This window comes from Dipodomys spectabilis, unplaced genomic scaffold (assembly GCF_019054845.1).
Source record: "Dipodomys spectabilis isolate Male_0828 unplaced genomic scaffold, ASM1905484v1 ptg000004l, whole genome shotgun sequence".
NCBI classification, from domain to species: Eukaryota; Metazoa; Chordata; class Mammalia; order Rodentia; family Heteromyidae; genus Dipodomys; species Dipodomys spectabilis.
Window position 1 is genome coordinate 13,345,907 of NW_024870681.1, and position 17,958 is coordinate 13,363,864.

General features: G+C 45.7%; 1 protein-coding gene across 4 annotated transcripts in view; it reads left to right on the forward strand.

Annotated features, from left to right (window-relative positions):
• Positions 1-257: 257 nt before the first annotated feature.
• The window catches only part of Shisa6 (shisa family member 6), a 298,332-nt gene continuing 280,631 nt past the window's right edge, over positions 258-17,958 (forward strand). For all 4 annotated transcript variants that reach the window (XM_042693210.1, XM_042693219.1, XM_042693229.1 and 1 more), the window contains exon 1: positions 258-913. In XM_042693210.1, the coding sequence (XP_042549144.1) occupies positions 258-913 (656 nt within the window). The remainder of the gene's footprint in view (positions 914-17,958) is intronic.

Here is a 17,958-nt window from a genome sequence, read left to right on the forward strand (position 1 = left end):
GCAGGGGGAGCGCGGAGTCCGCGCGCAGCGTGAGAACCCAGAGCAGCCCGCTCGGGTCCCCGGGTCCGTGCGCACCGCCGCGCGCGCCGCCGCCTCCACCGCCCCGCCGCCCGAGCCTCGATGGCGCCATCGCTCCGGCGCCGCTGACCGCCCCGTGCGCCCAGCCCAGCCCGCGTGGCCACCCTCGCAGCCCAGCCCGGCCGGGTTCGCTGCCTGCCGGGGAAAGCTTCCCCGCGCCCTCCCGCCCGGGCCCCGCCATGGCGCTGCGGCGCCTCCTGCTGCTGCTGCTGCTGCTGCTGCTGCTGCTGATCTCGCTCGACTCCCTAGACCTGCTCCCCGGTGCTGACGCCGCCCGCGCCCGCGCGGCCAACCGGACCCTGAGCGCAGGCACCGCTGCCGTCGGGGGTCGGCGGTCCGGGGGCGCCTTGGCCCGAGGTGGGCGCCAGCTGAACGGCACCGCGCGGGCGTCCGGAGTCCCGGAGGCGGGGAGCCGGCGGGGTCAGCCCGCGGCGGCGGCGGCGGAGGCGGCCAGCGCGACCGTCACCTACGAGACTTGCTGGGGCTACTACGACGTGAGCGGCCAGTACGACAAGGAGTTCGAGTGCAACAACAGTGAGAGCGGCTACCTGTACTGCTGCGGCACCTGCTACTACCGCTTCTGTTGCAAGAAACGCCACGAGAAGCTGGACCAGCGTCAGTGCACCAACTACCAGAGCCCCGTGTGGGTACAGACGCCCAGCACCAAGGTGGTGTCGCCCGGGCCCGAGAACAAGTACGACCCGGAGAAGGACAAGACCAACTTCACCGTCTACATCACCTGCGGGGTGATCGCCTTCGTCATCGTGGCGGGGGTCTTCGCCAAGGTCTCCTACGACAAGGCCCACCGCCCTCCGCGGGAGATGAACATCCACAGGTGAGATCCACGGTCTCCCCCCCCCCCCCCCCCCCCGTCGCCCTCCCTTTGGAATGCGCCTCCCTTGGCTTTTCCACCCACACTTCCCCCGGTCCCTTCCACCATCCCTTAGGCCACCAGCAATACATCTCGTTTGTGCTTCTCTGTGCCTTCAGGACCCCCTTCCTCTCCCCCCAGACAGTGGAGGCGGGGGGGGGGGGGGGGGGGGGGAGAGGAATCAGGTCTGAAGCTCAGGTCTAAGAATTTTACTTCATTCTGTCATCTCCAGTGGTTTTCTAGGGTTCTGTTTTCCTGGTATTGGGGGCACTTTGGTGGAGGCTTTGATAGCACTTAGTTTATTGAGTCGATCCAGAGTGTTCTTTTCGGCATAGGCTGATGGTGGGACCATACTGGAAAAGTATGGTCAGAAAAGTGCTTGGTTGTGTGTGAACGGAGATGTTCCGGAGATGTTCCCAGATGTTGGGATGCCTCCGTCAGAAAGACAGAATAAAGACTTCTCCTTCCTTGTGGACGGAGCCAATGGTGTGACTTGGCCTAAGATACTTCTCTTTCCTGTTGAAAATGGAGGAGGACTTGTTCTTTCAAGCCCAGAGTTAACAGTGCTTGCCATGTTCCACCTGGCTGAGCATCTATAACTGAACACGTGGTAGACAGAGGCAGTGAGGGTTGCCTCTTATCAAAACTTACACCAAGAACTCAAAACATGGCAGTCGGTGGCTTCACTCTCTTTTCGTTGTTATTTGGACTTCTTTTTTTCTTTAAAGAAACGGTGTGTTTTTTTCTTTTCTTTTTCTTTTTTTGGTACTGGGGATTGAACCTAGGACATTACACTTGCTAACCAAGTGTTTTGCCACGGAGCTACATCCCAGCTCTCCATGGCTCACTCTTAGAAGCCTCATGCCCCATGGCTCTGGCTCCCAGGAACCCACTGGGGAGCCAAAGGGACAACAGGAATCTTGTCTCTCCAGCACACACATCTAGGGGAATATGGATGTGGTTCCACAGGGTACTTGTTTCTGTTTGTGCGGCCACTGCCCTAGTAATCAAGACCAGCTCTGGGACTGTGCTTCTCAGTTGACCTACCAGGCCTCATCCTGACCCACCCACCTTTTTCTTATGATCATGAACTGTTTGTTATCCTCCTGGCCTGAATTCAGATCTCCTCCCTTTGAGGAATGTAGGTAAATCACTCCTACCTTGCTCAAGAGAAAGGAAAGCAGACAGAGCTGAGTTCCCCCCCCCCCCACTTAATATTGTGGGTGTTGAGAGAGGATGATACTCCTTGTTAGGTTTTGAGACAAATTCACTAGGTCTTGGTACTTCAAACTGTACTGCTGGAATTGGGGTAACTCTAAAGGAAACACTCATGACCATGTCTTATTGCCTGAGGTTGCCCATGCCCTCTCTTTCTCCCTCATCTTTTCTATCAGCTAGCACAAGCTTACCAGCATCTTTGTTTGCCGACTAGTCCCGGGTCACTGATAGGAAGAATGCGAGCAATGGTCTCTCAGAAGTAGAGGACAGGCTGGACAGGGAGCAAATGAGGGCAAGAAACTTCCTCCACTAAGTCTCATCTGGAAGTGAATTCTCTCTGGGCTCAAGGCAGAAAGCAGAGAAAGAATTACCTGTGGGTAGCTGCCTTCCTAAAGCAGGTGTGCTGGTCCGTCTCATCTTTCCACTTCTGCCTCAGGACTAAGAGGCATGTATCTTCGTTCTTCTTTCTATCCTCCTCTCATCAGTCTTTCTGCTCTGGCTTTTTCTTTTTCCTAATTGGTCTCCACAAACCTTTAGATTTCTCTTTACTGAGTCATTGTTCTTTGCATTCTTAGAGAAAGCTGCTCCCTATCCGGACCCTGCTGCCTCATGGAGTTTATTCATCGTTACCTGTAGTATTACAATGGCCTCAGATTTCGAGATTGAGTGTCTTTGGATGCTGGCCTTGGCATATGACCCTGGAGAGGGTGACTGTTCTTCTTGGTATTGTCCCCTTTTTACCACTCACACACCCCCTTGTCTCAACCCAGGATGACTACGATGATACCATTGGGACAATTTCTCTCGGGCTGGGGAAGAGATGTAACCATGGAAAGGAGCTGAATTTCAGGCTTCGGACCATTATGTCCATTATGTAAATATGGATGTTCTTCCTCAAGTTCACCTCCTGATTTTATTCAGTTCACAGTACCTCTCTCAGCAGCTGCAGTCTTGCCTGATCAGTGCTTTGGAAACCATCAAATTGGTGCTGGAGGGGTAGGAGACAATGTTGTCTGTGGATGTGCAGGTGGGGGTGGGAACAGGAAAGCAGAGATGAGAGTTCTTCTAGAGCACTCCAGGAGTGACCTTGGGCAGGTCAGAGAAACTTATCTGTCAGTTCTGGATAACTGAGATGTGGCAAGATCCCAACCTGGACTTCTGCTTTCTAAGCATGCCAGAGTGAGTGTTCACAAGGATCGGGGACCCCAGAGTGGGAATGTGGGCTTTTCTCACTCTGCTCACATCCCAGAGGTCACTGCTTGCCATTCTGAGAAGATTGTGGTGTGTGTGTGTGTGTGTGTGTGTGTGTGTGTGTGTGTGTGTGTGTGTGTGTGTGTGTAGACTATCATGTTGGGGAATGGAGGTAGGGAAAAGGAAAGCTGGAGGAAAGTATTTACACTCTTGTAAGTTTTCCCTCTGGAGAGTGGGAGGAAGAAATCTTGTACTTGTGAGAAATCAAGGGGAATGTGTGTGTGTGTGTGTGTGTGTGTGTGTGTGTGTATGGAGGGGGGGCTTTTACGTTCAGTTACATGCTTCAGAAGCAGTTCAGGCAAGACATTTCCTTACTAAAAGGAAAAGCGGAACGTGCTAGCATGTGTGCCTTTCTGGTGATGGAATTTGAATAAGCAGGCCTGAGTTTTGGTGAGAGCAGCCTGGTTGCAAAGAGATATTTGTGGGAGTTTAAGAAGGGATGAAATAAAGGACCAGCCACCTGCTCCTCCTTGTTGTTCCTAGGCTGGGCAGTCCTCCACCTGCCCCTGGGCATACACATTCCTCAGGGCAGGGCTTCCTTGTGTCCCTACATCCCCCACAGGGAAGAACAGGTTTTGTCCTTTACGGAAGTGATTAGACCTTGCTGTCATGGGAAGTTAGGGGTAACTCCCAGCTCTCTCCAGTGATTCTCACAGATGAGCAGTAAGGCAGATGCAACTAGCTGGACCTTCAGGAAGAGAAAGAGATGGCATATAGCTCCAAGACAGATCCATGCCCACTCTTCGCCACTGAAATGCGATTCCCTGCTGGGATCTATCTTAGTTTCCACCCCACCCCCTTCTCTGTTGTAGAGCTATCCAGACTAAGGCTGGAATTGAGGGACTGCAGGTGACAAACAATTGTAATACTACTGGTGAGGTTCTACAGTGCTTCCTAAGGGGCTGTTGAGAGGCTGGTCCCTTTTGACATTCTCTTCCATGTGAACTATCTCACATCCAAACCTGTTTCTTCGTTCTGAGTTGATTCATGAGTGTCTTGGAGATGAGAAGTCACCCTGAGGGAGGATCCGTGTGACTTAATGGCTCGTTAACTGATGGGTTAGGAAGCTGTTAGAATACTGAGGATGTAGCCGGTAAACTCAGAGGTGCCTGTGTCCCTCCTACTGTGTGCACGAGGGAAGGAGGGAAAATGAACAGTAGGCAGGGGGAGGGTACTTAAAAGCCTGAATGGATATCATTAGGAGAATGAAAAAGTATTAGAAACAATTTGTCAACAGAGTCCCTTCATCTCTGAGTTCTGCTTATTTCTAAGGGACGTCAAAGGACTGCTTTGCTTCACCTTGTCTCTTGTCAGAAATTAATTACAAACACAAAGATCTCTGCTTTCCCTTAAAATCTGGGTAACTACAGTAACAGGAGCATGGGTGGCTGAGAAGAACTCTTCCTAGCCACCAGGGCAACAGAATGCCAGATCTCAAATGCTCCTTTTTTTTTTTTTTTATGTTTTGGTGCCCACACTGGGGCTTTAACTCAGAGCCTGGGTGCTCCGCTTAAGCTTTTATACTAAAGGCTGGAGCTCTGCCACTTGATCCACAGCTCCACTTCTGGCTTTTTTGGTGATTAATTGGAGATGAGAGTCTCACGGACTTTTTTTTTTTTGCCTAGGCAGGCTTTGAAACGTGATCCTCTCATCCTCAGCCTCCTGAGTAGCTAAGATTACAGATGTGAGTCACGGTACCTACCATAAAGTGCTCCACTCTTTGAACCATGGTAATTTCCTTATGATGATTTGATCTAAACAGATCCAGCTTTTCAAAGCTTTTTAAAAAAAATTTGTTGTAAAGATAGCTTTATTTTTAACTTCAAGTATTATAATTAGAAGGAAAGAAAGAGTCTTGACTTGGACTGAAGGTCTTAGTCTTTCTTATATGTTTTCCTTTCTGAGTTAAAAAAATGTATGTAGGGAAGGCTGAAAAATTGTGCAAGGAGTTGAGGACTTTTATGGAGGAGGGTTTTAGGGGAACGACATCAGGAAGTGAGAAAGAAGCAAAGATAGCAAAAGTTCACGCACCCCAATAATGGGACAAAGTAATATTGTCAAGGCCCTAGAAAGAGCATGATTTGTGTCCCAATCCTTGTGTATGCATGGATATATTGGGTCACTAAAAGCTCTGCTCATCTTGTGTGAGCAAGATATGTTTCAGACAATAAGGCATATATTTATAAAGCATATGTTACCTCTGCCACATAAGACTGGCAGAATTCACACTGATTTCAACAGTACAACCATACAAATCCTTTGCAAATTTCCTAGACTTTGACAGTCTCTCTGGTATCTTCAACTACCTTTCCTGCCTTGCCCCAAGCTACCCGAATTCCTTTTCCCTCGCTGACAGTTCTACTGAGGACTCAAAGCACATTCATTGTAGGGAATCTGCTGCTAAGATACCAACAGCTCACCCACTGTTCTAGGCTGCCTAGACACAGGTAGAAGAAAAAGTCTATTTCAGTGTTTTCAACCAATTTTAATGGGAGTTCAGATTGACCATGCTGTTGATTCAAATCAATTGTGCAGGAAGCAGTGGTCAAAAGACAGTTGGAGAAGGGAGCTGACTGAAAGAGATTAATTCACCCGTTCTAGATAAATCTGTGAACAGATCGGGAATAAAAGGAAAGCATACCAAAAGAAACTTTCTCTTCCCAGGTCAGCTGCCTGGTTTTTCCAGGGCTAGGCAGGATTGCATTTAGGTCCTAACTTTCTCTTTCCTATAGCCAGGGAGAACCAGTGTCCTTACCACGTTAGAGTTAACATCCTTCTCTCAAGATGAGAGGTTATTCCCTGCCACCTTCTCCTATTCAAAGTTATACACCATCTAAGTTTGAAATAACCATGGATTCAAGTGCATTTTGCCTAAAAATTCTGGTCATGTTCATGGACAATATCTATCTGGTGACATCACAAAATCATAGTTTGAATTTATGGATATAGATTGATGGTCGGAAGGCACCGTGTTGGAAACATAAGGGTATAGGCTACTTCATTGGGTAGATTCCATCTGCTGTGGTCAGTTTCCTCTTTTCTCTACTTTGGTTTATTATTATTATTACTATGATTATTATTGTCATTCTTGAGGCTTGAACTCAAGCCTAAGTGTTGTCTCTGAGCGATTTTACTCAAGGCTATTGCGCTACTACTTTGAGCCTCAGCACCACTTCCAGTTTTCTGATGGTTAATTGGAGATAAGAGTCTCTTGGTGCTGGGAAGGTGGCTCAGTGGTAGAGCACTTGCCTTGCATGCATGAGACCCTGGGTTCGATTCCCCAGCACCACATAAGCAAAAAGAAAAAAAAAGCCGGAAGTGGTGCTGTGGCTCAAGTGGTATAGCACTAGCCTTGAGCTGAAGAGCTGAGGGACAGCGCCCAGGCCCAGAGTTCAGGCCCCACAACCGGACCATAAATAAATAATAAAAACTTTAAAAAAAAAAAAAAAAAAGAGTCTCTTGGCCTTTGCCTGGACTGGCTTCGAAACACGATCCTCAGATCTCAGCCTCCTGAGTAGCTAGGATTGCAGGTATGAGCCACTGGCACCACCAGGCTTTGTATTTTTTTTTCTTCCTGAGTCGCATTTATGACCTCACATCTGTTCCAGTTTTCTTTTCAGATATTATAGATAGAGGGTTAGTTACTGGGGGAGGGGGAAAATGCTCAGAGGATTTTAGTTCTTTGCCCTTGAGCCCAGGGCAGGCTTATTTAAAAACAATCAGGACAGATGACTAATTCTAATTTTTTTCCATAAGTAAACTGAAACCCTTATAAAAAGGCAGGATTTTACTCTTTCATCATCCATTACAAAAGCATAGAATCATTATTGTAGGCAATTCATTGAATCTAACTCCTTAATTTTATATGTGAGTCAACCGAAATCTAGAGAGACTGGGTCATAATGCTAGGATTCCTTAGCTGGTACAGAAAGAAGCTGGACTAAAAGCCAGGACTCCTGTGTCCTGGGCCCATATTAGGCTTCATCTTGTCCAATAAAGATGTGTTTTATGCACAATTCTTAGCCATTATCAAGTAACTTTCAGCTACTGAACACTGTGAGTGGCAGCCTGCTTCCTCTTCCTTCCTTACATTTCTACATCCAACCCTGGCTCAATGTTTCCATCTACCAAAAGGTATCTGTTGATTTGTCTGTCCTTTTGCAGTTTTTCCACAGTCTTTTCTTAAGGGTAATGACCTGATCTAAGCATAATCCTTTAATAATATATGAGTAATGCCTACCATTGAAGAAAGAAAATAGAGCACAAGCCAAAGGGAGAGTGGACTGTGGCAAGAAATCACTGAATAACACTGTGGGTAGAAATCTGTAATTAAAGTGCAGGCTGTGGAAGCTTCCTTTCTCAGCCAGAGAACAGGAGATGTGTGTGTGTGTGTGTAGGGGTGAATGGTGAGGCCTATCAGATCAATGGGTTTCAGCTTTGCTGGTGGCTGATGTCCTCACGCCATCTGTGGCCTTGTGTGTGGGCTGTGACTCCAGGATCATCCTTAACTGTGACTCCTAGCTGTATAACACAGCCCTGTGAGCCACAGGAACACAATTCCTGGTGCTAGTTGTTCCTTTTCTCAGAAAAAAAAATCACGAGCTACTGGGGCTGGAAATTGAAGCCCGGTGGTTTTAAGAAACCACTCTGTGTGGCATGAAGTTGGGGGAGTGGGCGTGGGGTGGGGCGTGCTTTTCCTGTAATGTGCCTGATCCTTTTCTGTTTGCAAGAACCAAAGCATCTGTGTCCTAATATTTTGCCATTCCAAGCAGTCACCTTGAGAGGTCACACATTGATTTTTATTTTAGTTTTTCAGGAGATGGCTGCATCACACTTCTCTTGGAAGTGACTGCCCTGGCCTGTTGTCCTGACTGTCTATAATCGTGTATCATATTTTTTAAATCCTCCTAGGATAGATTTGGTTCTTGTAAATCACTGGGCTGAGGCTGATGAATGGAAAAGGTGGTGAGAAATCACAAGAGTCTCCAGTAATGAGAGCTACTCTCCCAGGGGTGCAGTGCAGCTGTCTCTGAAGATAGGATCCCAGAAGGGGTATCCATCTGGCCAGAGAGCAATGATCAGTAACTCCACACATGAGGACCCCACACCCATGATGACCACATTGACCATATTGATGGGCCACTCCTCACGTGGAAGGATAACTCCCATCCTTCAGAAAGACTAGTTTCATGGTCTCTCCATGTGTCGAGCAAGCAATGGGGTAGTTGGAAGAGAGAACAAAATGAAGGAGTTGAATATGCATCAAACATTTCAAATGACTGCCTGAAAAGGGTGGAAGAAAAAGAATGCCCCACATTTCTGCATAAAATAGTAGACAGATCTCTCAATTTAGCTTCCTGCTTTGATACTGAGGGTAAAGGGACCCAGTTTCTTTGGGATGCATGCAGAGAGGAGGCTTGGAATCAGAGCTCAAGTTCATGGTTCCTTGCCTCTCTCCTTCCCAGGGCCACTGCCTCTGCTTTCTGCATTCAGAGAGGGGTCACGTCTTGGGCCAGACAGCGATAGATGCTGGCAAACCTGGGGAAGAGAGGCAGGCACGATTACTGTCCATAATTCCTAGGGTATATTTACTGAATCTGCCTCCTCCCTTGACCTCAAATTCACATTCACAATATGAGTCCCAGAAAATGCAGCGAGAGAGGGGCAGGCTGAGTACAGGAGCAAGGTGACCAAGGGACACCCTATAGTGTTTGCAGGCCAGACAGCAGCTAGCTGTTGGGTATGGCAGCTTTCCTTCACCTGCATCAGGAATTAGGGGCTGGTGAGCGGTTGGACACTTGTGTTACACCCTTGGTTTTAGTGATAGCCATCAAGACCACTTTTGGACACTCTGGGAGAGAGATGGTCCCGCTGTGAACATGGAGCCTCCACCACTCTACTTAGGTGCCGGGTGGGAGGGAGCTCTAGTTCTCAGAATCATCTATGTGACACCAGGAAGCACATTTGGGAAGCACCTGAGATTTCAGTCTAGGGCTCAAGCAAGAGGGTTCATGTATAAGCACCTGTTCTTGAGAAGTTGATCTTTACCAGGCAGGCTGCTATTTTCCGTCACCCGTATGTGAACAAAAGCCCATTTTATAGATGAGGAAACCAAACTCAGAGAGACTTAATAACTTACTCAAGGTCACATAGCTAGTATATTTCCTCCTTCCCTCCCGGTATTCTCCTTTCAGTCCTCCTTCCTTTCCTCTTTCCCTGGTCTCTTATTCCCTTCCCTCCTCCAACCTCTTTTGTACTGGCTTTTACCTGTCTCCTCGTAAATGGGTCATTGATACTCAGATTACTTAAGAAGGCAGAGTCCCACCTGTCTGGGCCCTGGGCCAGATTGTTGCCAGAAAGGATGGAAAAAAATAAATGACCTACCTTCCAGGGTAATGCAGCCAGGATTTTTGGTGACACACCCTCTCATTCCCACCACCACTTAGACTGCCTGCAAGATCTGGAGGTACCCAGGGCAGCAAGAGGACTCTTTCATCGAAGGAATCTCTTGGCTGAGGATGGTGAAAAATGTGCAAACCACTGTAAAGCACAAAACAAAATCTTGATATTAATTGAGGGGTGGGGAATAGCAAAAAGACTTCATAGTCTTGGAAGAAGTCCTGGACAGTTCTTCACCAGAGAGAGCCCAGAAGTGGTAGGAGAAGGGTAAAAAGACATGATCTGAGGAGAAAGGATAGACCTCAGACCAGTCCTGGTGTAATTACTGAGACCTAGAGCTCACACACAGCCTCATTTATCACAACCACTTGCACCCCATTTATAACATCTAGTGTTGTGCATACAAGACACAGAATGGCAGCTCACTCCCTTCTTGTCTGTTCTAGTTTTCTTCTCTCCTCCCTCTGTTCTCCTTGCTTTGCTTCCCAATGGCTCTTTCTTTCCCCGTGTCTCTTCCAAGTCTTCCGTCCTGAAGGGCACCCGAAGAAGAAGGAATCCTAAGATAATCCGAATAGCCCTGTGCTTCTCTCCAGCAGCCAAAGTCTGCAGCAGGCATCATAGGTTCCAGTTTAGCTGGGTGGTGGCCAGAGCTGTACCTACAACTCTGGTCTGCAGCTTCATGGTAGAAATGCCCAAGCAGGAACTCGCCACTGAGCAAAGGGATATAGAATGCTGTGTCATTAGATTCCCCTGCAACACACTGCTGAGTACTTTGCTAAACCTCTTGCCCCTTCCTGCCTCATGCCTTCTCTTAGCCAGAGGAGCAGGGTGCTCCTTGGATCCTCTTGTCCTAAGCTGCTGTCTCCGTTTCCGGACCCCTGGGAACTAGAGCTCCAGCAAGACTTTGGGTGGCTGGAACCTTGGCCCAATGCCTAGGGCCAGAAGAAGAGTCTTTGCTTCTGCAGCAAACACGCTCATTATTCCTTGCTTTTTTGGCATTTGGTCTCGTGTACTGTTCCTATTAGCTTCGGCATTAAAGTCTCATTACTCAGGACACCTGTCCTCTGGACATATCCGTTGTTCCCTTAGCCAAATGTCCTCTTCTGGGAAGTATATTTTCTACCCAAACAACCATTTCTTCCCTCTTCCTTCTCTCTTGCTGCTTTGCCGAGGAGGAAGTTGGACTCTGGCAACAGCCATTCATGTTATGTGGCATTGGAGGATGCCATCCAGAGACTTTCTATCCTTTTCCACGTCTGTACCAGGGGCCAGACAAGTTAGGGGCCAAACCCCATACTAGTTGAACAGGGAACTGTAAGACTTTTTTTTTTTCCTTCCTCCAGTCCTAAGAGGACTTCTGGTCAGAATTGAGCGGAGAGAATTTTAGCCCTAGTCAGAATTTGGGCAGCTTCGTTGATGCTCCTTGTAACCCATATCCCCGAATTGATGCCAGATCAAATGCTGACGGGCTTCAGAGCATGGAGAATCCAGCCTACCTGCTGGACTTGTGGGTGGCTTTCTTGGACTTTATATTGCCTTCGGACAAACGGGCCTGAAGTTTCCCAGTAGCATGAGCCCGTGGACGTGCAAGACTGTGTCTGCACTGGGAAGTAGCTTCATATCCATGTCCATGCCAGTGCCTGCCTCCTGCTCTCTAAATTTGTGAAGAGTTTTCAAGCAAAGGATCTGTCACTTCTCTGTCTCTCTGTCTCTCTGCTCTTTCTCATCCCATCATTAAAATGTCCCTTGTGTTACTTTTGGTGTCTCATCCACTGCCATTTATTTTTCCATCTGGTCTATGTTTGATTCCTGGTCAGTTCTGTTGAGTTGTCTTCCTTTCTTCCTCTCTGTCTGGCTCTGGCTTTCCTCCTTGAAGTTGTCCTGCTGTAACTTCATTAAATCACATTAATTCAGATGCCACTAATTCAAAATTTATCCAAATTAGACCTAGACAAAGTTGTTTTTCTTCTTTTCTCTGTCTGATAAAACACTGTGATGAACAGATTAATGGCTCAGACTAGAATGCAAAGCTTGTGCAGGGTACATATATCACAGAGAAGGACAGATTGTCTCCTAGCAGGCTAGGTAGACAATTGGCATGTTAATTATAAATTATTCGTATCTCCTCAATAAAGTAGCTTCCTGAAGATCAATTTTATTTCACTTCCTTTTTAGTTTATTTGAAATCCTGCAATGACTAGGGAAGCAATAAAATTGCATTTCTTTTCAATGTTATCATTCTTAACACCTCTTTCATTCATTGGGATTCTGTGACCCCAATTTCTATGGGATTCATGGTGCTTGCCTGGCAGGATACTTCCAATTTCAGTTCCCTCTGGAGTCTTCCTGTGATTTCTTTTCCTCTTCTTTTTTCTTTTCTTCTTTCATTTCCATGTCTCTTGAATCCACAAACTCCCTCTTCTTCTTTTGGCTTTGAGAATTAGTGTTAGAAATTACACCAGGGCCTTGCCGGTCCCTTCATCTTCCCACAGACTGGCTAGCTGTGCTTGAGCGGGTAGGGGAGGTTCTGGAAGCACACTTTGGACATCTTCCCCCAATCTGGGGGAGAGATATAGGGTTGAAGTGTGCCTTTTTTTTTCTCAATCGCCTAAGGCACATGATCATAAATTATTGTTTCGATGGAAGAGCCAGCATCACACTTACTGTAAGACATGGCAGAGGCTTGGACAAGTTAGCACCCTTGCCCCATACAGAGAAGGACGCTGACATTTCTCCCTTCATCTGCTCATGTTCTGTCCAGGGATCACTGCGGGGCCTTCTAGCCTTTCATTTCAGAAACAGTCATCCATCTTCTTTGCCTGAGACTATTTCTTGAAAGCAATCTGGTCTCAACCTCATTTTCATGGTCTCTGTGACCTTGAGTGAATCCCTTAGTGCCTCCATGTGGGATATAGGATGTAATTTTGTGTAGGTGTTGGTCTTTCCTGAGCTGTTCTGACCTCAGCACACCTGGAGATTCATGAAACAGGCCACAGCTGTACATATAGGTGCAATAGTCTGGGGACAGGGGAGGGGTAGATATTGTCTTGCACATTGGGTTCATAGAAGAATGTGATCTACAAGTGGCTCCAGGAGAATGCTTGGTTTTAGCAAATGCAACTTAGAGGATCACATGTTGGAAAGGGGCTTAGGAGGCCTTTTTAGTGCCCCTCCTCTGAGCACTAGCTCCTCTCTTGTGCAAGCAAGTGTCCACATGTGTATCCACCCGTACATACTCGGGCCTATTGTCAGGATGCGCTTCTGTTTGATTTGTTGCAGGAGGCAAAACTGACTACTTTTGCTTGAGCTCTCCTCAAGGCGGTCTTCTCAAGGCATCTCCTGGCACTCATCCCCTCTCCTGTATCATCCTCCCGTCATCGTTCCTACTTGTGAGACTGTCCTCAAAGACATTGATTCCAATCTTGTGCTTTTGCAGAGTCCAACCACTTATAAATGGGACTATCTGGCACAACACATGAGTCTCAGTAATTGAAACTTAGCTTAAAGACCTGAAGATTTCTTTGAGAAAACTGCTTGATGTTCAGCCTGAGGCAGTGAGACCCCATACTAAGGCAGGAGGACAGGAGAGGCCACATGTTTTAGTGCTTTAGTGCCCAGAACAGTCTCTTGTAAGATAGACAGGACTGAATGACTGGCTGAGTGAATTAAAGTGGATAGGTGTTAGGGCTCCATCCTTCCGATGGCTGAAGGACTGTGAATGTACTTAAGCATAAGAATACCAAGCTACTTATTTTAAAGAAGGAAGAAAGAGAAAGTAGAATGAAGGAAATAGGGATGAAAAAGTAAAAGGAAACAAGGAGAGAGAGAAAAAAAAGAAGGAAAAAGGGGGAAAAAATAATAGCTGAACCCTTTGCAGAAATGTTACCCTGGCCAGTTTGATGTGTTTGCCCGCCTCTGTCCTGCTAGGTTCTTGAGCTTCCTATTTATACTGTGGATCAGTGGCTGTGCAATAGACCAGAATGGCTTCATGTTTTTGTGCATGCTCGTGGAAGGAAGGACAGTTTGTGGTGGTCTGGCGGAAAGGTTCAAGTTCAGGGTTTGACTTTCTATGTGGTGGGTTGAGCACATGGATTCCAATGCTCAGGCCTAGGAAGATCAGTCCAGGATGTTCTACTACACTCACTCAACTGGTTTGCCAAGCTGGCATTACAGAAACAGCCCCTCAGAACTTGCCTCTTTCACCAGTGTTGTAGGTGGAGCTCAATAAGCTGAATCTGTGAAAGGTTTATTTATTTGAATAGTCATACAGTGTTTCCTAGGTGCCAATCTCTGTTACAAATATTAACTCATATAATCTTTCATGATAATCCTGAATAGTGGCTATTATTATTATTAATTATTTTGTGCTGATTCCTGTGCTTGAACTCAGTGTCTGGGCACTGTCCCTGAGCTTTTGTGCTCAAGGCTAGTGCTCTACCACTTGAGCCACACATCTCTACTTCTGGCTTTTTTTTTGGTGGTTAATTGGAGTTAAGAGTCTCATGGACTTTCCTGCTCGGGCTGGCTTTGAATTGCAATTTTCAGATCCCAGCTTCCTGAATAGCTAGGATTACAAGCCTCTTATGCTTGGTTTATTATTGGTAGTATTCTCATGGCCTTATGTAATTTTTTTCAATGAGGAAGAGGAACCACAGAGCATTTAAGTAGCTAGCTAATGATCACCAGTCTCTTAAGTGGCCAGCCTCTCAACTCAGACACCAGAATCTTGGTGGTTACTCAGGCTATGCTGCCTGTATTTTGCTCATCTCTAGATTTAGGTCTGTGTTCACAGGGGAAAAGAAACAAAAACCAAAAAAAAAACCCACAATAAAAAGCAATACAACAGGAGCAGTAGCAGCAACAGCAGCTCATTTGCACCTTGCGGACCTTTCCCACACATGCATTTATTAACTCTTCTATTACCTGGTTGGCCGTGTGACTCTGCTCATGCATCTTCATAACACTTTTGCCTTCCTTGTGTTAAGTGGCGCCTATAGTTTACACATTCAGATCTTTGATTCATTTGCCGATAATCCAAATATTTCTGAATAGTCAGTGTTTGGTAGTGATGCTTCTAAGGTTTCCCAGGTCTGGGTAAATTTTCCTATGACTCATGAGGATAGGAATGGAGTAGGTAGGGATGATACTATTTGTTGTGAATGGGGGGTCACAGTGGATGAATATTGACTCTCTGCCTGGCTCATGACTGGTCCCAGGACAAGTATGTATCCAGATGAAGCGACTGGCCCTGCTTGCTTGAAAAGCAAAGCAAGAAGGCCTTGCTTTACTTCACTGAGTCCTGAGATGTTTACTGCTCATGATGAATTCCAATTGTGCCACGGACAATGCAGACCTGCAGATCAGCTCAATGCAGATGCATAGACATTGTTAATGCAACAAATGAGATCTCTGCATCCATTCTAAGCCTGTCTGTATGAGGAGAGCGGTCTTGTGCACACACAAAGCCAGCAGCTGTGTTTTTCAAGTGGACTGTGCGAGAACTGGGAATAGGGAGAACTAAATTAAGCCATTCTCCTTGGTCTGTGTTTATTAAAAAACATATTCATTTCAGTTGTCCTGACTGAGTATTTCAGGGGATGAAAGCTCTCTGACTGCCCAGCAGCTAGTTGTGAAAACGAGATCTAAGAGGGTGCCAGCTATTCCCCAACTTCAATGTCAAGTAAAAGCTCAGTTATCCGGGACTCAAGTGGCTAGAATTCTTTACTTAACTGGAATAAAATGCCTACACTCTATTTCTAGGGAAAAAAAATACAAAAGAGGAAGCTAGCAGGGATTTTCTTGCAGAAAACAAAGCCCCCAAACAGCTTCCCTGATTTGGTCTGCAATTTTTCTATGAATAAATTCCATTTCCTAGACTGTATACATTTTACTTAGCGTCATCTGTGAGAATTGAAGATTAGACTGATGGCTCTCTCACAAAGAACCTGGATTCTTTTTTTTTTTTTAAAGGAAAAAAGAAGAATTGATTATATTCAGCATACTCTACTTAATTAGGCAAGGGATGCTTTTAGGAAATTCTTCAAAATAAGCATATTCTCATTAGTACTAAAAACATTAACCAGCGTCTTATTCATGGAGGGAGTTTTGCTGTTTGGACTTCTGTTCCTACCTAGCAGTGTCAGTTTCTGTTTCCTACAAAGAGAAGGGTAAGTATGGGTGGAGGAATGAGGGTCTAAACCCTCTAGTCTGTGCTCTTGGCACAGAACAAAAGAATAGCTGAGCCTATTTCCTCTCTTCAACAGCATTTATACAGATCAGAAATCCAGGGACTTGGCCAAGGCCAAAGTCTGGTTTCCTTTTGCTCCACTTCAGTATGCAGTGGTATCGTGGTGTCCTCCTGGACACTGTATTAATCAATGTAAAAATATCATTTATCAGGTGAACTAAGGGACCCAGGTTTCCCACTTACTTTGGGAGGATATATATTTTTTACCATTTGCTCAATGAGTGAAGACTGAACAAAAAAAATCCCAGTTTATAATGTGGTTCTCCTTGTTTTTACACTTGGAACCTCCATAAAGGGATTACTGAGCAGAGCCCAAGTGAACATGGTTCTATCTTCTCCCACTGGAACCTGCAGGGCAGGGTCTAGTAGAGTATATTGTTGTTCAGTTCAGAATTTCATTTGACAAAAAAGTTGGCTGCTGAAATAGTGTAGAAAGTTTCAAAGCTGTTGGTATCGATGACTCAGAAAGGTGGCTGGAACTGAACAGCAGATTTGCAGCTAAGTTCTTAGGTCTGAGTAGGTTTTTCTACTGGAGATTGAGTATTTTCTAAAAGCTCATTGCTCAGAGACCATTGCAGGAGATGGAAAAAAGCAAATGTGATTAAGTAGTTAGCAGGATGAGTAGATAGGTTGATGGGTGGATGGATGGCAGGTGGGTAATTTTATGGATGGATGGTTGGATGAATGCATAGGTGAGTGGAATTATGGATGAATGAGTGGGTGGCTGTGTTGAATCATGATGGGTAGATGGTGGATAGGTATATGGGTAGAGAGATGGATGGATGGATAAGTAGATGGATAAATGAATGGATAGGTTGGTGGAATTATGGATGGGTGGCTAGATGAAGAATGGATGAGTGGATGAAAGGATGGATGGGTGGATAGATGGATGGTTATTTATTTAGTAAGCCCCTATGAACTTTCTGTGTTTAAAATCTGATTCACCAAAAGGCTTCTAATCGCCCAAAGTTTCAGTTTTTCAACAGTAGAATGGGGCTAACTGCTCCAACCTTATAAAGTTGCTCTGGAGATTATAGGATATAAGACTTCTAAGACTTTAATTCTGTATATGGCACATAGTAAATGAGAAAGTTTAATTTCCCAAGCAGGAGAGACTATGAAGGAAACTTACAAACAAAGTTTTGTTGATTTTTCTATTGTTAAAGGAAGTCATGTGCCATTTTAAGAAAGAGCCTTTGATCTTAAAAAAAAGTTACAGCATGTCAGAATGTTGCCTGGATTTGGTCCCTATAGGAATTAGGGTAACTAAGCACTTAGGGAAATTCTTGTATACTTTCACTTCCTTGAGATTACTGACATTACCCAAGGTTTTAAATAAGCAAGTAACTAGCCCTCACCTGAATTGCTCATTTACTCATTGTATCTGTGTGCCAAATATCAGCTGGGACTGCTAAATGTTGAAGTTGAAGATCTAGAGGCAAGTAAGATGAATGGGAAAAGAAGGATGTTTGTGCTCAAGTCAGAAGTTTTAGATCTGAATTTCTGTTCATCACTAGTATTAGAGTTCATCTGCAACTCAGTCCTTTGATAAAATTTGGGGCAATACTAGCTGCAATGCTGAGAGGTTTGGTAGGAATCTCGTGGGACAAGGCTGGGAAACACATTTAGAAATTGTTAAATGCTATGCAAATTGTTAAGATGGTAGGTATTTCCATTATCCAGAAAATTAATGTACAATTCCAAGGACAGAAAGCAACTACAGTTTCCCAGCCTGAATGATGAGAATGACTGTTTCTTCTGATCAGATTTGCTGCCTAATTAATTGACTCTCCACACTCATGACACAACAGAGAAAGTCAAGAAATGTGCAGAAGAGGGCAGGAAATACAGGCAGGAACACAGAGAACTCAGCAGTGATCTTTTGCCTGCTGTA